This window comes from Colias philodice, chromosome 17 (genome assembly GCF_061535455.1).
Source record: "Colias philodice isolate Cphi_HAF_F1 chromosome 17, ilColPhil1 Martin Lab GWU primary, whole genome shotgun sequence".
In the NCBI taxonomy this organism is placed as follows: Eukaryota; Metazoa; Arthropoda; class Insecta; order Lepidoptera; family Pieridae; genus Colias; species Colias philodice.
This window is the reverse complement of record NC_143102.1, coordinates 8,225,161-8,247,925: the sequence shown is the minus strand read 5'-3', so window position 1 is coordinate 8,247,925 and position 22,765 is coordinate 8,225,161. Positions and strand designations below refer to the sequence as shown.

The following is a 22,765-nucleotide window of genomic DNA, read 5'->3' as shown; positions in this document are numbered from 1 at the left end:
ATCTTCATAAAAATACCTCAATCCTATAAGTTGGCAACCCTACACACATGTCTACTGCCTTGAAAGCATATAGCATCTAAAATACATATTATCACTAAAATTTGAATGAACATTCAAAAAACGAGCATTTATATGCCAACAAAGACACATAGACAGACATAAATCAGTGTCTTGAATAATATACAAACTAACGTGAGAAAGTTTTGCTCACTACTTATTATCAATTAAAACTATAAAATTATAACTTATATTTAAATTTTTAGGGAGTATGAGTACATTGTTTCAAATGTCTACATTTTGTAACGTAGTTACAATATAATTTTTGTTAGCATTGAGATATTTCCTTGTGTTCAAGGAAGTTTCTTAACTCAGTAATTATACCTGGTTAAAGCCAGCTTTGCCTAGGTATAACAAATAATCTTTTCTTGATGAGGACTGCACTTATAATTAAACATCAAAAAACTAAAACTTTACCTGTAACCTTACCGTCAGATGTTTTAGAAACAAAATTGTAGTGTTTTATTTACCAAAGGCGCAAAGAAGTAAGAAATCTTGCATGTCAAAGCAATATTAGTGTTATTTAAATTTAATGAATGACATGTTCAAGAAAACTGAAATGGATTCTAGAAGTAGAAAATATGTAATTGCATTTGTATAATATAAACTGAACAAAAGTTAATGCTTTTTTACTCCGTTTGCTTCTTTGCTTCATTTTAAAACAAAGCATTAAAGAAAAACAACATGCAAGATATCTTGTTTGAAATAACTAAATATAAAACAAAAAATCAATAATTTACAATGTTTGCTCAAACTTAGAGTACAGTACGATTCAAACTTAATGGCGGCTCGGAAAATCGAACGATCTGATGCGTAGAAAACAATTTTTTTATATTACCGGAATGTTAGGGTCGGATACCTGCATGCATATACATTTGCAGCTAACTTCTGAACTGCCATAAAGTTTGAATCAAACTGTAACTAAGTATGGATTTCAAGACTGACTTATTTTTATCAGATCCTATTAAAACATATAAGACAAATGACTTGTATTTTTTTATAATGAAATATTGATAACTTAAACTAGCTCAAAAGTAAAATAATGGAAGCCTTCCAGATTTTGTTCATTATGTCACATTCATATACTGTAAAATTATTTAATTACTTATCTATATTTTCTAGAAGATAGAGCAAATATTCTACAGCTTAAGAATATGACAATTGAACATGTTCTGCTAATTATAGGTAACCACATGTTCTATTAATTATAGGCAATAAATATCTTATAACTTTATATAAAATTTTACTTCTGTTGTAAAATTATTATGGCTTTAACATTGTTTGAAAATGTAAGCAATGATGATAAATAAAACAGCTTCTTTTATTAAACAAAACATAGTTATTCTGATATTGATTTGGTTGTGAATATTATTTTTACCTACTAATCACTGGTAATAATTGACTGACAAAACATGAAACATTTTTGACAAAATTTAAACACATTGCTGCTTTTTATCAAATAGTTTTTCATATAATTCATGAATACTGCATTTCTAAACTCACATTGCTTACAAATATGGTACAAAATATTTCTATCAACTTTACTAAAACACTCAAAACTTTCAACATAAACAAAATTAAAACTAATAAAACTTTATGCTTTAGGAACAAAAATCTCATAAACTCACTCATATCAAATGGTAAACGGACACTGAAAATACACTTTTACTAAACTAGTAGCTACCTCTCATACCATATTTCATCTCAATACAGCCATACCTTAATTATTTTGTGTGTCATTCGTCTACCTGCAACTTCTGGATCCTTGTAGACACACAGTCCATATCGGGGGATATTTCTGGCTTCGGTGGGTTCTCTATCACCAGGTTCAGGTTTTCGAGGGATTGACATCGTTTTGTACTTTTTATATCAATATTCTCCCTCATGCTGCTTGTGGAGGGTTCCAGTATACTATATTTAAAATCGCAGACATCGTTCATGTCACTACTGATCGCGTCCGAGTTTTCACTCTTAGTTCGATGCCGCACTGGCAGGACATATGGGCAAAGCCTGCTCTTATTTGTACTTCTCTTCATACAATACCCTACTGTCACGTTGGAAACGTACCTCGTGTTGAGACGCATTACGCTGAAATTTCCTTTACTTTCCTTTAAATATTCCCGACGTGCCTCTGTTATTGCACTGAGCATACCTAAATCATGCAATGCTTTATCCAAATTATCCAGATTCGTATGATTGCAGGGTTTCTGAAAAACGATGAATTATCAAGATAATAAACTTCTTTGTGTTGAATTGAAAATATTAAAAAATATTCAACTCGTTCAACATACACTTTTATCGTAGTCGTTGCATTTCATTATGGTGCGATTGCAATAGAATTTATAAATAATGCAAAAACCGTGTGAAAATAAACATCACAAAAAATGTCATAATAAGCGGTACATTTTTAAAAGTCATCCCATTGCCCTGACTACAGATCTTTTTGCCCTTTTCACGTTTGAAGTCGAAGTTCTATAATATTTAAAAGTACTATTATTAAAATAAGTAGGTACATTTTATTATTATATTACAAAAACAATGCTTGCCTATTAAGCAACGCCAAAGTTGTAAACTTAAAATGGTTTAAATTAAATAGGTACTGGACACTGGTTATGTCAGGATCACACATGTCAAAAATTAAAACAATATTTAATACCTATTACCACGAAAATGTCTATCTTTCATCTTAATCTTTAATGATATTTTTAATACTTTGCTGGAATTTAAATCACATAAAAATGGCAGAAGTTTTAAAAGAATGGCTATCACAACGTTTACAACGTCCAATTAAATGGGAAGCCGAGGAATTCGGAGAAAAGATGAAGGATGGCTATATCATCGCATCTGTTCTTCTAAGTTACCACGTTATTAACGAGGAAAAATATTATTATATACGATCTAGTAGTAATATAGACGAAATAAAAACGAATTGGAAACTTCTAAGAGAATGGTTGCATTTTATCGATATAAATATAACCGATTCTGATTTAAACCACTTATTGGATGGTAGGGGCTCCACTTTGCTACGCCTTTTTTATCAATTATTTCTTCACTTAGACAAAAAAGATAGAACTGACTTTATTAAAAAAGAACGAAAAATGGTTTCTAATTTAGTCGAAAAAATGGACCACCGTTTTAAAGTTGACATAGTCCCAGAAGAAAAAGACGTGTCTGTGGATGATCTCTCTAGGCCACTTTTAAACGAGAAATTGTTTATTGAATGGCAAAGAAAAAAAGCTCAGCAAGTAAAAGATACCTATGATTTTGTAAGGCACAAGTATTCCAAAATCATAGCCGATATAAAAGAACGAGCTACTTCACCTGTTAAGGCACCGGGAGAGAAACCCAAAAAAATATCCGAAAAAGACCAAAGAGATATGGATAAATTTTGCTTGAAATATCCTTGCAAATTTCAAAATTATACTTATGAACAATTGCTTGAATTGGATCAAAAATTCGTTGAAAGGAAGAAAGGTTTAATTGATTCTGAATGGGCTCACAATTACATGGATAATTTGTATACAAGAATGCACAAAAAGGCAGATTCAGAGGAATTTCAAAAACAATTAAGAAACGTCATTAGTGGTTCACTATGGGATTTATCTGTTGCTGAAGAAGAATCAAAACTAGATACGGAATTTGCCAAGAAGGTAATGAAAATTTCTCAATTTGAGAAACAAATGGGAACTCAAATTATGGAAACTCGTCAACAAGCACGTAACTTAGTAAAAAACAGGATCGCTGGTGAATCAGAATTTGTTGAGCAAAGAACTCAGCAATTTAATCAATTTCTAGATAATATGAAAGAAGAAATAAATCTAGGTCTGGTAGAAATTGATTTTGAAAAGCAAAGACAAAATATGCTTCATAAAAAGCTATATGCTGAGAAAATGAAAAGAAAACGTCAACACTACCGTGAAATTTGCTATGATACTGTTCTTTCAATCATAGATTATGCTACAAAATACGCTTATTTTAAACGTTTACTTGAAAACGATATACCAGAACATTTTATACATGAATGGAAAACATTGTATTACAAGCAACAACCTATCTTTGACATTTTTGATCCCTTGGAAGATATGTTAAGGGACACCACTGTCGAAGAAGAAGTAATACCTGAAGAGGAAGAAGTAATAAGACTTGAATTGGATCGTCAAGAAGCATTGAATGAAAGTGAATTTATTGAATATCATAATTATTTATATCCTTGGACTCTGGAACTCCTTATACCAAATTTTGAACCAGAATCAGAAGAAAGAAAATATGAATATTTAGGAAATCGAATACTTGGTCATTTGGTTTACACATTACTTGAAATTAAATATCCTTATCCACCTCAAAGACCTCCTGCTAATCTTCCCGATTTTAGCTCTAAGGCAATAATTCGTGGATTGCCAGATAGATCTATTACTATTCATATGCAAACTCTTCTTAATGCTAGAAAAATACATGTTGTTCGACTTGAAGCTGCGATTAATTTTTGCCTCAGAAAATTTAAAACAGAAATGATTGGTTGCACTGATATAGATTTGTCTTTCGATAAATTCATGGCTGTGGCGCTAGAGGAGGAAAGTAAAGATATTATTAAATTGATGAAAGCAGAAGACGAAATAGTAAGTAAAAGTAGTGAAGCAAATCTTTCCTTGATATCAGGACCCGTTCCTGCTAATGTTAAACAAACACAAACTCCTAAAACCATTCCAGAGGAAGAAATAACATTATCAGCTGCTGCTGATTTGGGCCACTATGCGTATAAAGCTCTATGTAGTGGAGATTTCTTAACTGAGTACTTATTGGCAGCTATGATTGTGGAATATGTAAAAGATCAAGACGATATTAATGGAATTGTCATCATTAATTATCCAAATACATACCGAGAGGCGCAGATACTCGAAGAAACATTCTCTGGCAAAGCTCCTCCAGATGAAGCTGAATTAGATGATAGTGATGATATATATCTTGAAGAAAGTATAAGGAAACATAGGAAAGAAGAGAAAGATCCTTACAAAGAAATTCGAGTTTCTAAGCTCGTTAGTGACCCACATAAGATAAGGATGGATAAACCATTTGAAAGCTATTTTACCTGTTACTTGAGGTTAAAGGAAACTGAAGATATTCTTCAAGAAGTTGTGATTTGGGACTTAGCCGAAGAAAATTCTGAATTTATTGATCGATTTTATGCAGCACTTGGTATAAATTACAGTATGTATTATGAAGTCATAGAAAAAGAACAACTTGCACTAATATGTAAATATATAATTGGAGATTATTCATTGCCGTTAAAGTCGACTGATAATTTGTTCGGAGAAAATGTAATGAGTCAGTTAGATTTCCCCTCCTCTGAAGATAAACGAACCAAGTCAAAAATAGTAAAATCTGAAATTATGAACGGTAAATCAAAAGAAAAAATGCGGCATGGGTCTAAAATTAGCAAAATGTCATTGGCTAGCGAATTAGCAGTTGTTAAAGCTCCTGATTCTAAAGAAGAATTGAAGGATGATAAAACAATTTCTATTGAAAATATTCATGAAGCTAGTGAGAGCTCTATTTCAAAATCAAATGTGAGCGTAGAGGAAATAAACATAGCAGCGGGAGAAGAAGACTGGGATTATGGAGAAATACCTATTTCTGAATTAATTGGTATTGCATTAGCGACTTGTTGGGAAGAAGTTGAAAAAACTTACATACACGATATGCAGCAATTGTTCTTAGCTATACGCTTACAAATGAATTGTGTAGTACCTTACACGAGATTTATTAAAGATAAAATGGAACAAATAATAACACTACCTTCTCGTAAACAAGATTTAGTTAGCAGTTTTCAGAAACAATACAATGAGTTTGAAAATGATTGGCGAGATGTTAATTTAACAAAAAACGAATGGCACTGTCGAGTGAAGGAACTCCAGATTAAGTTATATCAAATATGTGACGAGAGAAAAGTTTTTGCTGAGAAACAAAGACAAGCTCTTATTTGCGAAAATTGGACTTTGGAAGAGTTGACGACGATGGTGAATACATACATATCTTGTATGCAAACCGAATTAAATAGGTACAATAACAATTTACTATTTTCTGTTTTTAATATTAATAAATTTAGGCGTTATTCGAGTAAGATTTATCACGGAGAGTGATTATTATGTATTTTTTCTTTCAGGTGCATACTTACTTTTCAAGCATTTCACGATTTTTATTTTGCTATGCTCAAGCGTTTGCCTCCAAATGATCGCCTTTCTTCTAAAGATCTAATTAAGATATACAGGGAGTCTGATGAAACATCAGGGAGTAAGAAGGGAGGGGAAGATAAGATGTTTCGCCAACTTAAAAATGCATTTCAAGATTTACAGTTAAAAAACATTGAAATTGATTATAGCAATAATCCATTCAATATGATAATAGAAAATAATGTTAAATTTGCTTTGAAAGTCATTAAAGATACAAACGATTCTTATAGATCTATAATTAGTCGAGAATATAGTGAGATAGCAAAAATTGTACCAGTGGCAAAGAAAAAAGAAGAAAACACGTCAATTGAGTCCATAAATGAAGAAGAAATTTTTAAACAAAACGGCTTAAAATGCATTGAAGAATGGACAATGGCCATTAATGGTGAAATGTTTCGAGCAAATTTGCGCATTTTAGCTTTGCAATATAAATGTTTTAAGGACATGAAATTATTTAATGATAATATTTATAGAGCATTTATGGACATACAAAATAATATCAACAATTATTATTTAAATGAAATACAATCAGTTGATCGTCTCTGTAAGTACCTGCAAATGGCAGTAGAGGCAGGTAAAAAAATTCCTGAAAGCCTAATTTTAGAACATGATAAATTTATAATTGATCCCAATCTTTTACAATTTATGCCAGAAGAAATAATTGAAACAGATAATGGCCCTACTGATACTGGAGGAACCCAGTTTAGAGTTGCACAATTGAGTCGATTACGATCTCAGCTAAAAATTATAGCACCAACAGGTATTGCCCTTCAACGAGCTTTCATATACATATTACAAGACTTTATTATTTTCGGAAAAGAAAATTGTGAGGGTCCTATGTTTCCTGAGAGCTGGCGCTCCATAGACCCCGAACAAGTGCCTAAATTGACATTTTTATTATTTGGTGAAACGGCTTATGTTGACTGGAGAGATTTTCTAATTTATTGTCTTAATATTAAATTCCCGAAGGCAGAGGAATTATTAACAGTACGTAAAAAATTCCGCTGTAAAGATTTAGAATCAAAAGAATTAATTGACAGAGGTGATTTTATTAAGGAGAAGTTATGGTTTGAAACAGAATTGGACCCCGAGGATAAAAGTGCGCAATTGCGAAATAATTTAGTGAAACATTTTTTATTTGAACTTTTTGAGACCGCAGAGAATTTAATGAATTATTCCGCATTTTTACTGGCCTTTAGTAAAAGTATTAATCCAATTGAAGGCTTTGCGATGGCACTTTCAATGTCTACTGGAAAGAAAATATGTTTTTCTTTAGAAGAATGTGAAGAAGTAATCTGTAAGTTAATTAGAGACAAAAAGTATCGAGATGAATGTTTAGCATGCGCTTTGAAATGTTCTGCACTATTCCTAGATACAGTATTAACAAATGTTATAAATACATGTGAGGGTACGACTTTGATAGAACTAGAGTATACTGAGCCGCCTCCTGAAGATAAGAAGGGCAAAAAGGGAGCCAAAGCGGGAGGTTCTAAAGCCAAGAAAATTGAAAGTTCTCAAAGTGCTCGTCTACCGAAAGCTCAAAAAAGTCTTACTAACGGTAGCAAGGTGGCACAGTCTGCAACTGATGTAAAAATGACGTACATTTGTAGACCCTGTCAAGAAGAAACGGAAGAAATTGAAGAGAAAGAGCCAGAAAAAGAAGAGGTTCAAGAAGAGGAAAAAATTGAACCTCAACCTGATCCTAATTTAGCTTATGCAGTGAGTCAAGAAGTCATTTGGAATGTTCTGAAAATTTGTCTGCCGTGGCATTTTAATTTGTTGCCAGAGGAAAAAATTACACCTTATGTAGCACAAGTGAAGGAGGTTATGGCTAGGTTAGAAGTAGATACAGATAACAAAGACATCTATGTAGCTAAATTTGTTAGTGAGCCAAACATCTGTAAAATATTGCACAAGGCTCACAAATTCACCGCTATCGATTTAGGTGAAGAAATTAAAAAAGTGTATTTGTGATATTTTCGTCGTCAATTCGCATTGATATTGTTTTAAAATAATAACATTCGTATGGAATAAATAATAAAAGTTTAGTTTGATTGTTTATTATCTTTTTCAGGATAAACATCAACTAAAATATGCGTGAATAATTTCATTTTCTTCAATTTGACCAAAACATATTTGATAGAGTTGAGACCTTCTGACCGAAATTTTCGACGTGTGCTCATTAATTTTTTTGGACTGAAACAAATAATAAAATTAGATTTATATGAAATTAAAGTTAATAAAGCTGTCCAAATCTTATGTGCGATTACGCTAATAGGTATATTATATACCTACTATAAATGAATTCATCTCAAAGTATACATTAATGCTTTTAATTTTTTTTAATAAAAGGTAATCGCTCAATGGCAAGGAAGCGTAAGTGTAGGTAATAAAAATATAAAGATTACTTTTTTCTATTTTTGTTATTCCTCTCGTGAGGCAGTGCTGCGTATTTACCGATTGTTTTATTGTATCTTAAAACTGGAAATTTCGACGCCTGTATTCTGTAACATAGGTACATATTATTTAAAGTAAAATTTTGAAGTGAAAACTTCTTTAGCGGCGTTGAGCACTTTTTCTGTAATGGGTATAAAATCTTAAACTCGCGTCAGGACACGTGACCTGATCGAAAAAGCGTAAGACGAATACCATTCCAAAATATCAAACATGCTCAACGTTAATAATCAAGTTTTCACTTCTGCCGGCACTCCCGGAGCAACCCGTCTTTTTTTAAACTGTATCATTATTGCAAAAGCACGATTAAAAAGCAAATCCAGATAAGTGTATACTCTCAATATAAATATAATAGTGGTATAATCAAGGTAATTTGCGCCAAAAATAATAATATATGTGTAAAGATCAGACTATTTATGCGTGATTAAGCGGGTTCACACATACCAAGCTGCTTCGCGACGCTGCTCTCTCTATGTAGACACGCCTTTTGCGTAGCGAACATTCATATTTACAAATATATATATAGAATGATGACAAATACCTTATAAACATATCATCATCTTCACCTCCCCAGCCAGTATATCGGTTGGAATATCCATTTACAGCTTTAAATTGATCTGAAGTCATTGATGTAACACCACCAAAGAGTTGAGGATATGGCAACCTGTAATTTTAGCGCAGTTTCTAACCAACTGCTCACATTTATTTTATCCAGTTATTCATGCTTTGTCGTTAATGGAAAATGGTAGGAATTAAGTGCGCTTAAATTATTTATGAAAATAATTCACGTACTCGGGTACCTACTTTCAATTTAAAATACGTTCTTTAAGGCTTAAAGAACGTATTTTAAATTGAAAGTAGGTACCCGAGTACGTGAATTATTTTCATAAATAACTGTGTACCTGGTGCATTCAATAAGTACCTAGCCTCATCGCCAGAGGGCGCTATTTTTTCAAAAGAGGTTTACCATAGTGTAGCTCATTCTTTTTTAATTATTTTTTTTTAATTTTCATTCTAATCCCTTCATTTGTTTTAATTTGACAACTTATGGAAGCGAACGTGTCGATCGGTTTTGCAAAAATGGAAAAAGAGCAATATCGTTCGGTGATTCGATTCCTATTTTTGGACGGGAAAACGCGCATCGAAATCAAAGAGCGCTTAGATTCTGTGTACGGTGACTCTTCTCCATCGATGGCCACCGTCAAAAATTGGTTCAACGAGTTTGCACGTGGCCGTACGTCGGTTTTTGATGAACCACGTCCAGGTGCACCGAAAAGAGCTGCTACGGAGGAAAACATAAAAAAAGTCCATGATCTCGTATTGGCAGATCGCCGATTGAAGGTTCGGGAGCTAGCTGAGACTGTAGGCATTTCAGAAGGAACAGTGCATCATATTCTTCACGAGGAACTCAGCATGAGAAAGCTGTCGGCGCGATGGGTGCCGCATTTACTCACACCGGAAAACAAGCGCAACCGTGAGTCCACATCGGAGACGTGTTTGGCGCTGTTTAAGCGGAATCCAGGGGAGTTTTTGCGTCGTTTTGTGACCGTCGATGAAACCTGGATTCACTGGTACACACCAGAGACCAAGGAGCAATCAAAACAATGGATCCAGACCGGGGAACGTGCCCCAAAGAAGGCGAAAACTGTAAAATCGGCCGGAAAAGTTATGGCCACCGTTTTCTGGGATTCACAAGGAGTGATCTACATCGATTACCTCGAGAAGGGTAAACCAATTACAGGGCTTTACTATGCTGATTTACTGGGCCGATTCGACGCCGAATTAAAGAAAAAACGACCCCATCTGGCTAAGAAAAAGGTGCTGTTTCACCACGACAACGCACCGGTTCACACGTCTGCCGTTGCCATGGCCAAATTGGTCGAATTACGGTACGAATTGCTGCCTCATCCACCGTATTCTCCAGATTTGGCCCCTTGTGACTTCTTTTTGTTTCCTAACCTGAAAAAATCACTCGCCGGGAATAGGTACGGATCAAATGAGGAGGTGATCGCCGCCACGGAGGCCTATTTTTCAGAGTTTGAGAAAACCTATTTTTCGGACGGGTTAAAAAAGTTGGAACATCGCTGGGCTAAGTGTATCAACCTAAAAGGAGACTACGTTGAAAAATAAATTGCCATTTTTCCAAAATTTTCGTATACTTTTTGTAGGCTAAGTATTTATTGAATCGCCCTCGTATAATAAGCGAGATACTCATAATTCATTAGTCACAAAAATTCCTAAGGTTTCATTAATACCAAATGATTGGTACGCTACCTACGCTTTTTTTTCAAAGAGTTACATGATGAACATTCGATTCAATCCATCGATATACAAATTGAGTTGTAATTGAAGTTATATAGGTACTTACTAGGTTTCCGCCCACGGCTTCGCTTGCGTACATAATAATGTTACCTATCACGCGATAGACCGCCTCCGCCCTATAGGTACTTAATTTCTCTACATCATTATATCTCATTTTTATTTTAATTTAAATTTTAGCATATTTATTGTTAAATGATAACCCGATAATATGAATAGTCTAATTCTTTCAGTTAGTTAATTAAATTTTGAATTAGATACTACGGTTGAATATGTATGTAATCAGGCCTTCGAAAGGCTTAGGCCTAGGCCTTCCGAAATAATAATAAATCATTAGATCTTTCTCAACATACGTACCTACATGTAGATAATTAAATTGTGGTTATTAAATTACAGTTGCTTTAGGTGTGGAAAGATGGTGCCTATGGCGGGAAAGAATACATTCATTTTTGTTTTATCTGTGTTTTTAATACTCATGATTTATGAGATGAGAGATTGTTCAAGGAAAATAATCCCTTTATATACCACGGAAAGAATTCGTGAGTATTATTTCGGAATAACTTTTAACAAAAAACAACTTTTAAGTCTTGTGATCTGTTTAAAAAATGCAGTGTATATCCTCTTCCCTGTTAAATATAATATTATAAGTTGCTGACCTTTTATTTTGTAATCTAAGTTGCTGACACATTGCAGCTAATGTTGTTTTCAATTTTAGAATTCGTGATGACCTATAAAAAATTCAAGGCTTATAAATACTTTTTAGGAAATTTGGGTAAGATTTTTTTTTTATAATTATTCTAGAACTACCTCCAAGTAGTAGGTAGGTATACCTGTAATTCTGACTTAAAATAGGAACAACGAAAAACACTAAACTAACTCATATTTAAAGGTTTCCACAGCTGATGACATATGCGTGGGTTTCCGTGGACAGGAGTAAAATATCCTCTCGTCAAGCGGTAGCAGATCTACATCGTGGAACACATAGCACCGCCATGTTCCGAAACGTTGGGATTCCAGAAACCCAACGTTGAACAAGGAGCCTTTGTTGAAGCTTTCAGTGCCTATAATTATTGATACAGAATTTTTAATATAATTTATTAGCTAACGCTTCAAAGATATCAAATCTTTACTAATTATTATTGCAAAAGTGTGTTTGTTTATTTCTTTATCTGTCTTTCCTTTTTTGCTACGACAACCAAATTTGCGACTAGGTATACTGATGCGATTAAAACAAAGTATTCATACATACCAAATTGTTCTATAACAAAAATTCTATATTCCAAAAGTTGTTTCATTAAAAACCGATGCATATGGTTCAAAAAAATTGCAAGATTTGTTGCTCGATTTCTGAAAACATACGTATTACTTCTACCCATTCAGACATTGCAAGAAAACCGTTTGAAGCAGTAACATTTCAAAGTGAATAAACCTTTTGTTCATACATTTGTAACACAGCACTAACATGAAGTACCAACACATAGAACCTAATTACTTGTAAGGCACTAAAATGGCAACTTTATGCCTGGCTCGGCAGTCGGCGGGCGCATAAAAGCCCCCCGGACGTATATCTCGATATTGCTTTTCCACCCATTTCAATTTTAAGTCGGTTTTATTTGCTGAAATGGAACCTAGGCAAACGGATATGTAAATTTTCACCTTTCACACGATTATCGACAATGTTTTAATGGTGTCAGCAGTCAGAATTGCGTGTTGGAACGTTTATAAGGGGTTAGCTGATGGATTAGGCATAGGTCCATTCACGGAGTTGCTATGCAAACGCAATTTCAATGATTGGATCCGGTCTTTGTAATGAAATATAAATAAAGTACGATAAACTTGTTTGAAAGGGAAGGAAATCAATTTTATGGATATTCGTTTGGGTGTTTCTTTATTATTTTCATTGTCTGAAAGTTTTAATCAACTAAGTTGTTAGTTCATAAATAAATATTCAATAAATTACAAATTGATTAAACAGTCTCAGGTGAATAAAATTTCTTTTCTGTATCGTTAGTTATAGTTGTAACACAACAAAAATAAAAACTAATCTTACCTAAAGATGATACATTTAACATGCACATAGGTGTACCAATAGAATAATTAATGGCTTCTGATTCACCTGAAAAACAATCGCAATAATAAATACAAAAGAAAAAAGTACTTGGAGGTAGTTCTAGAATAATTATAAAAAAAAAATCTTACCCAAATTTCCTAAAAAGTATTTATAAGCCTTGAATTTTTTATAGGTCATCACGAATTCTAAAATTGAAAACAACATTAGCTGCAATGTGTCAGCAACTTAGATTACAAAATAAAAGGTCAGCAACTTATAATATTATATTTAACAGGGAAGAGGATATACACTGCATTTTTTAAACAGATCACAAGACTTAAAAGTTGTTTTTTGTTAAAAGTTATTCCGAAATAATACTCACGAATTCTTTCCGTGGTATATAAAGGGATTATTTTCCTTGAACAATCTCTCATCTCATAAATCATGAGTATTAAAAACACAGATAAAACAAAAATGAATGTATTCTTTCCCGCCCGTTTGGAACTTTTTGGACACACGCATAAGATTATAAACTTAAACACGAATTTATTTTCGTTTTTACACATTTTTCTTTTATTGATAATTAGCACGTATTATTTACTAACGTTCGCGTTGTGAATGAAAATTGTAATTAAAAAGTTATGCAAGTGAGGTAGAAGAAAAATCCATGTTATTGTTTTTCTTTACTGTTGATGTATGAAAACATCCAGATACAGTGTACGGAGGAAAAAAAAACTTAAGAATTTGAAAAAAGAAACTTAATATTAATTATTAAAAAAAAGTAATATTGTTTAGAACATATTGTTTAAAAATAATGATTTATTTAGTAATCTTTTTTTACGTTTCTAAACAAAATTATAAGGCGTGCCTATTAGTACCTAAAGGAATGTTTCTTACCTTCTTACTATTGTAAATTTTCTGTCTAATTACAAATGAACCCCAGTTATTGTAGACCCAATAACAAATTACCGTGATTAGCGTTTTCATAGTCACAACGCCTTTACAATTTGGAGCAGTGAAATTATGTAAGATATTTCAGTTCGTAATTGAGCAGACATTGTAACGGAAAAGCATTGTTATAATTTAATTGTTGTAACGCTGATTATTATAATATATGAAGCAAAATGTAATAATAATGAAATTGAATTTAGACAATCTAGGTTTCTAATACTTTGTATAAATTGATGAAATATGGCAGAACCTTATCACACCTTATGTAGAAAGGTAGGTACGTACCTAGATATATTCTTATTATGTGAGGTAAGTAGTAATTTTTATTATTTATGTATTCAGTTATATTTGCCTATGTTACAAGGGCCCAATAGTACTCAACATATAACATAATATATTTTAATGTACCTAATGATAGAGAATAACAAAGTTTTCAGCAAATAAAAAATAAATTGAAAAAAAAGGTAATTTAAAAATTGTAATTTAATTTAATTTAATTTAATTTAATTAATTAAGTAATTTAATTTTTTGTCATCGCATAGGAAGCAAGCAATTTGATCAGGAAAGCACTCGCCATAATATTTGTTTGTCGCAGGAAGGATACGAAAACACAACATCCACATTTCTTTCGATTTTATTATACGTAAAGCAGTTTAGTTTCATATGAGAAATAACGATCATGCTATATTTGCCGTTGCGAAAGTTCTTCAAGTTTGTATTGAGGAAAAGAAAGCCTGGCAGTAAGTATATTAACAATCATTTAAAAATAATAATAACTTCTTTGTGGAGGAGTTAATAATTTACACCTTCGCAAATATGTATACGATGATTTTACAGTATCAAAACTACATAAGTAGTAGGCCCTTTAATTCTAGCTATGTACTTTTTTTTTGCTTTTGCCGCACATAATATATAACGTTGTTTACAACGACAAGATTTTCACATAAATTATTATAAACTGTTCAGTTTTCAAACAATATTGTTATTTTTATTTTAGAAAAAGAACGAATACCGGCTTCTCTAACAGAATGTCTACTGAAAGAATCGAATGATCGTGATGTTAATGAGCATAGATATTTTATTATAATTTTATTGATTTTAATCATTGCTCTGCTTATCATTGTGATTCAAATAAATTTAAAAAAATATGTAATTAATATCCAAAAGGCTGATAATATTGGTATTGAAAATAGTAAGTAAACATTTTTTATGACGTATATTCCAAATTAGGAAATTAAATAGGCATTTATTTATTACCTACCTACCAAATGGATCTTTATCGTATTCCCTACCAATATTAAAACTTTGATTAAAAAGAAAGAACTTATGTACCTACCCATCTAACTGTTAATTGTAAACATGTTTAAAAATCCAACTGTTTTTTTACGTTTTTCAAACATTTATACCTATGTAAATAAAGTTAAGTTTTCAATTTTCAGAAACAAAGCCTACAGAGAAATTACCAATTTGCCACATCAACACAACCAGTTTGGGTAAGAATTATAATTATTATAGTAAATTTATTTTGGATTTATTATATTTATTGGATTATCTATTTGCTTTGAATTAAGAAAGCTATGAAAAAAGAATTCATACTACCTATAATGTACTTAGATTCATCATTCATGTTACGTACCTACATCGTTCTGAAATAGCTGCATTCATATTACCTATTTGCATTTAGGTACTTTAAATTCTTTACATAAAACTTTCATTCTGATTTTCTCTTACCTAATGTAGTTTAAGTATATAAAATTATAGGTCAAGTGTCTATTAAAAAGTTGGTAACGGAAAACGTTCTGGAGAAAGTTTATCCAGACGTTAAAAAAGGAGGATATTATGTGCCTAAAGACTGCCAAACTAGGAATAAAGTTGGCATATTGGTTCCTTATAGGTAAGGAATGAACATATTAATGAAATACAACATTTTATCAACAAAATTAAAGCAATAATTGCGAATTTATTTTCTTCTAGAGATCGAGCACTGCATCTTCCGATTTTTCTATACAACATCCACCCATTTTTGATAAAACAAAAACTGGAATACAGAATTTTCATTATAGAACAAGCAGGTACATTACTTCCTCAGTTTACCTCGTTTCATTGATTTTTACGGACTTCGCCGACTAAACGGTTCGTGAAAAAATAATACCTACTTACATCACAAACAAGATTTTAACAAATACAGTGCAAGTCTTGAATTTTTACCCTTTCCTTAGAACATTCCATAACACATTTAAATGTGTACTAGTGTCCAAATGATTCTAAGCGCTTTGACTTTAATATGGAAATGAGTTTGAATTAGTAGTTTCAACATAGCAATTTTGTCCCAGTTACTATTGCAATATGCAGAAGCCAGATTTAATATGAATAAGTTTATTTATTTACTGTTTTACTGTTGAAATTTTATTAAAAATATTTTTCTTTTATGTAAATGTTATCGTTATAAAATCATAGCTTCGTTTTAAAGCGAAGCGAAGCGAAAGCGTGCGGTGTTTTACATTGTTTTTTATGAATAAAACTAATATCTACTAATGAGTAAGTTTTTTTATGTTTTACTTTTCTCAGGTGAGGATTTATTCAATAGAGGAAGACTTTTCAACGCTGGCTTCTTAGAAATGATGAAACTTGGTGATTGGAATTGTGTGATATTCCATGACGTAGATTTGCTTCCGTTGGATGAAGAGATTTTGTACACTTGTCCAATTTGGCCGCGGAATATGTGTGCGAATATCGTTGATGAGACCAAGTATGTATTATAACTAGGTAAAACATTTAACTAATTGTAGGTAAAATTTACTAGATGTGCCCCTAAGGTACCACAATCGCCGGCAGAACAATAACCTAAACTTTCTCCTAACCTACTCCTTGTTTAAACATTTTGATTTTTGAAAAAAGAAGCCCTTTTTTCCCAAGGTTAATTTTTTTTATAAAATAATATTTCATTCCAATTGGTTCATTTGTTATCTGTGAAGGGTAACAGACAAATTGACAAAAGTATGGATAATAATTAGTATATAATTACAGTATTTATAGTGCTATTATAAATTATGTTTACTGATATAGGTATTGTATACTTAAGTTAATAACCATTATTATGTAAAGTAGGTGTTTCCGAACGAGGACACAGTTGTTACTGATAAAAGTTATAAGTAGATATTATGAATAATTATTTGAACGTATCAATTTTATTCGGCACGTGTGTAATTAAATAGATTGTCTATTGTATAGTATTTAAATAGGTAGTTATTTTCTTTCATGTTAGTATATAAATTAGCGTTTGTGATACCTACCTAATACATATTAGGTAATTAATGTAATATAGGTACCTATAACTACCTAGGTATAGTAACTTTACAGACTTCACTGTGGCGCTATACAAAATAATGATAGGTAAGTTATTGTTCTATTCATATCATATTCATATTCCATTTTACATTCTGCCAAATCTAGATTATCGAAGTAGGATAATAATTATTATGCCTCTGTCTATCGAAGACCATATTTTAAACTCTGAAAGAAAGATATAGAACACGATTTTGAACAATTTTTAGCCCAAAATCCCGCACCCTTTTTGGTGGTGTCTCTGCTATTGATGTCAAGCAATTTAAGAAAGTAAATGGTTATTCCAATGATTACTGGGGCTGGGGTGGCGAGGACAACGACCTTTTTAGAAGGTATGTAAAAGCATAGATACCTACTATTATACTATACTAGATAAATAGAAACAAAAGTAAATAAATTTTCTTCTAAGTACTACAGCTACGGAGCGATGGATCAACGAATGAATATTTTATTGTATTCATGCATGACTGATAGACAATCAGCATGAATTATCTTTAAAAAAAATCATTTTAGCAGGTTATGAAGCGGATAAGGAGGATTAGGATGGATCTTAAAGATTTGCTTTTGTTGTAAATTAACTTGAATAATAAAAATTTATACATTCTTTACCTATTTACTATGTAGCTGTGTATTGAATATATATGTAATATCTATGTTGTATCCTAGGTTACAAGACTTCGGTTATCCAGTTGTTAAATACGATAAAAAGATTGCACGCTACACATCTCTTCCACATCTTGGACAAAGTCGAAACAAAGACAGGTAAGTTCAAATTTCACTCAGGTAACCGAGAATAAGAGATGATTCTCGGTGTAAAAACGCCCGGACACTGAAATACCGGGTTATTGGATATTATTTTCTTTATGAAAAAAATACCTACCTCCGATCTCATTCTCATCCTATTACATATATTATTTTTTTTGCAGCTTTTGATCAATGGTAGTATAAAATGAAACAAGTTATATTATATAAATATGTATTTTCAAAAGCCACCAACATTCTGCTATTACGACCTTTATTAAAACGAAATTACATATTTCTAAAGTGTTTTTCAACATCAGTAATCTCTATACTAGCGGTCCACCCCGGCTTCGCCCGTGGTACATATTTCGCAATAAAAGGTAGCCTATGTTCTTTCTCAGGGTCTAAAGATTATCTGTGCCAAATTTCATCAAAATCGGTCCAGTAGCTTATGAGCCTATTCATTACAATCAAACAAACAAACTTTTCCTCTTTATAATATCTATTAGTGTAGATAAAGTCAACCATTCGCGCTATGAATAGATAATATTTATGTTATCTGTGATATGCCATTCACCAATAATAATGGGAATATCAGTCACTATATTGCCAGTTATCTGCAATTTGAAACGTTGATGGATGACATGAAGCGTGTTGTGATAACGGTTTAGGTAGGTATTAGATAGATGTACGGTCACTGATTCCTAATACTAAATTATGTTATGTTTCGGTGTTGTAATCGAATAAAACTGGGGTTCTAGTTCTTTCTCTTGTAAGTGTACAGACTCGTTGGTGTATGCAAATAGAGCATACGTGCAAGTAGGTACCGCTGACGCAATTTTGTTTGCTTGATTTGTTTAGATAGTATATTAGTTGTTTTTTTAATAAGTAAAGTATTGGCGAAAAATAAGAACACATTACGTACACGGTACACCGTACAATGTTTTTTTTTAATTTTTCAGTATTTATTACACTTCACGTAAAAATGCAGTATAAAACGTAGAGACAACCGTGAAGTGAAAACTGTTTCATCATCAAAATAAAAAAATTATACAAAAAAAAAATCTGAAGAATTAATGGTATTAATAATTCGGAAGATTGCGAATGTGTACCCGCATCCCGTCTAAAGCAGCGCGTTGGTACACGGTGGGGTTTTAGTCGGTAGGAATCCGACATAACCCACGGATCCTTCCCCGGGAGCCGTGGGTATCTTAGGCAAGATTTCCCCACTTGAAAAAAAAAATAGGTAGTTATATGCGCCTGCGCAGATTTTAACTTCGAATTTTATATGGATTCCTTTTCTATTATCAAACTGAGCCAGATACATAGTTTAAATTTCACATTGTACTCATATATTATTCATCATTGATCATCATCATTAGCATCATCATCGCCCATATAGGTACGTTGTCACTGAGAAACGGGCGTTATCATTAGAACATTTAGTAGATCATTGGATGGAGAATTGTGGCCTCTACCTCGATACTTGGAATAAATACCTACTTATCTCAAGAAAAAGTTAAATCTATACACAAAATATAAACGTAAATCTTCTTTTTTACAGGTTTAATTTACTGCACAACGCTATCAAGAGGTACAAACATGAAGGACTTTCTACTTTGCGATATAAAGTACTTTCGCTGACATTACATCATCTTTATACATACTTTCTTATTGATATTAATCCATACAAAGAAAATGCGAAAGAAATAGTTTATTAATAAGTACCTAGATAATTATTTATGTAACCTGAAAAAGGAATATCGTGTTTAATTATAATTATTACAATGACTAGTCTTTTCATTTTCAAATTAAAAAGGAATTTACTTAGTTAACAAAATTTAATCAGGTCTTACCTATAAAACATTTATCCATATTTATGTTACGTTAAACGATTAGCAAACATTAAACGGAACGTAAAATAATCGCATTAGTGTAGGCTGTACTCTTTTCCCGAAAAATAGGTTAAATAGCTTTAATTCAAAACACATAAAAATAAATGATAACACATAGGAGTAGGATTCCACAGGATGCTTAGTATGATTATGTTGTTGTTGATATTCCTCGTTTTATTTTTGAAAACTTATTATTGCCATTTTACTCATAAAGTTAAATACTTTCAAATTTCAATATCAGTTAAGTTTTTGATATCTGCAATAGTTACGGAATAATCGCCTGTGCACACTTAACAATTACCTACACTCTTTATAAAGTTAATTCAGTTATATTTTAGTATACAATTTTAAGGGAAAATGTTAAAGCATAGTCATTTACATAGTTGTACAAGTATTAATACAGGTAAAATTTAAATAAAAGTACCGCTTCTATTTATATGTTTCAATTAATTTATATTTTAATTATTTAACAAGTATATCTGCACTTTATCTGATAAACAAGGTTTTAAAATGTAGCAACACAATGTACGAAGTCGACCTCGACAGTCGACTGTCGAGCATGACAATTGACAGCCTAGGAAACGTCAGTTGAATATTGCGGTTTGCGGTAGAAGGTGAACAGTCGTGCACTTTCCGCTAAATTTTGTAATTCCGCACTTTCACCGTTTTTCGTGTTTAATCTAAATAAAATATTTTGTACTTAACATTCATATTCTTGTCGACCTGTATTAACAGTATTGATTGCGTGAGCATGCGGTAATATAATAGGCAGTGCATTTTTTCTGGACAGACTGGTTTTTTGTGCTAATTTTCCCCCTTTTTGGCACGAGTTATTTGGAATCCATCAGCGAACAATTTAAAAGGTCAGTGAGAAACTGTATTAATTTGTTTATTTTGCAACTGATGTAAACAATGCACGCTAAACATCTTGAACATTGTTCTAATTTTAGACATTCTTCAAGGGAACAGGTCATAACATCGTATGTTCAGCTTTATTAAATTGCAAAATAAATGTGTCATGTTAAGAAAAAAATTCTAATAAGTAAAACATGGCTTAAATTCTATTTTTTTTAATTAATGCACGAAATTTATTTAATAAAAATCCCATTAAAAATTAACTACCCAAATGGTGAACATCTAAGACAGAAAAAAATAATTATAAAAACAGATATTTTTAATGGTGTTGTTTATCCTTATGACTATAAAATGGTATAAGGTAATAATAGACTTCCTTATATTAATCGAGAACAGTTCAAACAAATGATTAAGAAGCAGAACATAATTGTAAATATATTATCTAGAACACTTAATTAACAATAAGGGAAATAGTATCAAAGTTATATACTCTATTGCATACATACATAAAAGGAGATATTTATTATCCAACTAGCGGTCCGCCCCGGCTTCGCCCGTGGTACATAATATTTAAGTTTTCTCTACATAAGAACCATCCTCGTACTTCAAGGAATATAATAAAAAAAGAATTATCGAAATCGGTTCCGCCGTTCTCGAGTTATGCGCTTACCAACACATTTTGCGATTCATTTTTATATATAAGATGTATAGTACTATAGTATATCTAAATTATTACCATAAATTATTCACCTAATAAAATGTATAGTCTAAAAATATACTATTGTTAGAGACCGTGACATCACAATATATCTGTTGACATAGCAAACTGTATTAAATTGACCTTACTTGTATACCTGTTATCAACAAGGCATATTGTATTGTGTATTAAACTATCCACGTCTTATCATGTAATGGGATGATGGCTCTGACATACTTACATTGTAGTTAATAACAATATAAGGAAGGTGTTTTATTCATTGTATAGTAATGATTGTCTATTGTTGGTCTTAAGTTTGTTATTTACTGAATTAATAATGCTAGGAACTAGTTTTATTATTAAAAAAATATATGTTGTCTATTAACATAAATCATAGTGTTAATACATACATGGCATACCTACATTGTCAGGAGACCTGAAATATATTATGATGATAAAATAATTTATATAAATACTTAACGTTAAACTTTATCACATATTAGAAATTTATTGTCCATTGTATCTTTCATCCATACTAATATTATAAATGCGAAAGTAACTCTGTCTGTCTGTCTGTTACTCAATCACGCCTAAACTACTGAACCAATTTGCATGAAATTTGGTATGGAGATATTTTGATACCCGAGAAAGGACATAGGCTACCTTTTATTGCGAAATATGTATCACGGGCGAAGCCGGGGCTCTAGTTAACTATAAAAATGAAATACCTATCTAGGATGGTTTTGTAATCAGCCAAGCGTAAACATCATACTTATTACTATGAAAAAATGCTTATTAACCCATTGACCACCGTAAGCCCCGATCGGGGCGCGACACAATAGATTTTCTATTGTGTCTGTGATTCCGAGGACTGATGGATTAAATAACTCCTCTGAAGAAAACTTTCATGTCCCTGCCAATTGATCCCACTATATGTATGATATTGATATGACCTTGAACTCAAGTATAAAATAATTACTTGTCAATAATTCTCAGTAAATATTTTTAAATTAATGTTAAAAACAATAGCCGCTAGCCTCGGTACTAATTTATTGACCGTGCGGTTATTTTCCTTCAGGGATTGTGTCATTACATAGTTGAATAGATTGCATGATTACCATCATTATCTATAGATTATTGAAGAAAGTTATCTGATTATGATACGGGAAAAAAG

General features: G+C 31.9%; 4 protein-coding genes across 4 annotated transcripts in view; 3 read left to right on the top strand and 1 right to left on the bottom strand.

The window, feature by feature from the left end:
• Window positions 1-7: 7 nt before the first annotated feature.
• On the bottom strand, window positions 8-2,480 carry LOC149481209 (uncharacterized). The gene is made up of 2 exons (XM_089705666.1): window positions 2,349-2,480; window positions 8-2,264 (listed from the first exon to the last, which is right to left on the bottom strand). The coding sequence occupies exons 1-2, from the start codon at window positions 2,373-2,375 to the stop codon at window positions 1,794-1,796; spliced, it is 498 nt and encodes a 165-aa protein (XP_089561792.1). The 5' UTR covers window positions 2,376-2,480; the 3' UTR covers window positions 8-1,793.
• Window positions 2,481-2,795: 315 nt separating this feature from the next.
• LOC149481208 (sperm flagella and cilia-associated protein 2-like) lies at window positions 2,796-8,298 on the top strand. The gene is made up of 2 exons (XM_089705437.1): window positions 2,796-6,112; window positions 6,218-8,298. The coding sequence occupies exons 1-2, from the start codon at window positions 2,796-2,798 to the stop codon at window positions 8,256-8,258; spliced, it is 5,358 nt and encodes a 1,785-aa protein (XP_089561563.1). The 3' UTR covers window positions 8,259-8,298.
• Window positions 8,299-16,096: 7,798 nt separating this feature from the next.
• Window positions 16,097-19,870, top strand: LOC149481207 (beta-1,4-N-acetylgalactosaminyltransferase bre-4-like). Its single transcript, XM_089706183.1, has 5 exons — window positions 16,097-16,130; window positions 16,627-16,807; window positions 17,613-17,735; window positions 18,070-18,165; window positions 19,709-19,870. The coding sequence occupies exons 2-5, from the start codon at window positions 16,677-16,679 to the stop codon at window positions 19,863-19,865; spliced, it is 507 nt and encodes a 168-aa protein (XP_089562309.1). The 5' UTR covers window positions 16,097-16,130; window positions 16,627-16,676; the 3' UTR covers window positions 19,866-19,870.
• Window positions 19,871-20,606: 736 nt separating this feature from the next.
• beta4GalNAcTA (beta1,4-N-acetylgalactosaminyltransferase A) overlaps window positions 20,607-22,765 on the top strand; it is a 141,474-nt gene continuing 139,315 nt past the window's right edge. Inside the window, exon 1 of the mRNA XM_089705623.1 lies at window positions 20,607-20,902. The gene's annotated coding sequence lies outside the window, so the exon portion shown is untranslated. The remainder of the gene's footprint in view (window positions 20,903-22,765) is intronic.

Coding starts and splice junctions, on each gene's coding strand:
- LOC149481209 (XM_089705666.1), bottom strand. CDS start 2,375: ATGAAATGCAACGACTACGATAAAAGT. Junction 2,265..2,348: donor GCAACGACTACGATAAAAGT/GTATGTTGAACG, acceptor ATCGTTTTTCAG/AAACCCTGCAATCATACGAA.
- LOC149481208 (XM_089705437.1), top strand. CDS start 2,796: ATGGCAGAAGTTTTAAAAGAATGGCTATCACAACGTTTACAACGTCCA. Junction 6,113..6,217: donor ATGCAAACCGAATTAAATAG/GTACAATAACAA, acceptor TTTTTCTTTCAG/GTGCATACTTACTTTTCAAG.
- LOC149481207 (XM_089706183.1), top strand. CDS start 16,677: ATGATGAAACTTGGTGATTGGAATTGTGTGATATTCCATGACGTAGAT. Junction 16,808..17,612: donor AATATCGTTGATGAGACCAA/GTATGTATTATA, acceptor AACAATTTTTAG/CCCAAAATCCCGCACCCTTT. Junction 18,166..19,708: donor CAAAGTCGAAACAAAGACAG/GTAAGTTCAAAT, acceptor TCTTTTTTACAG/GTTTAATTTACTGCACAACG.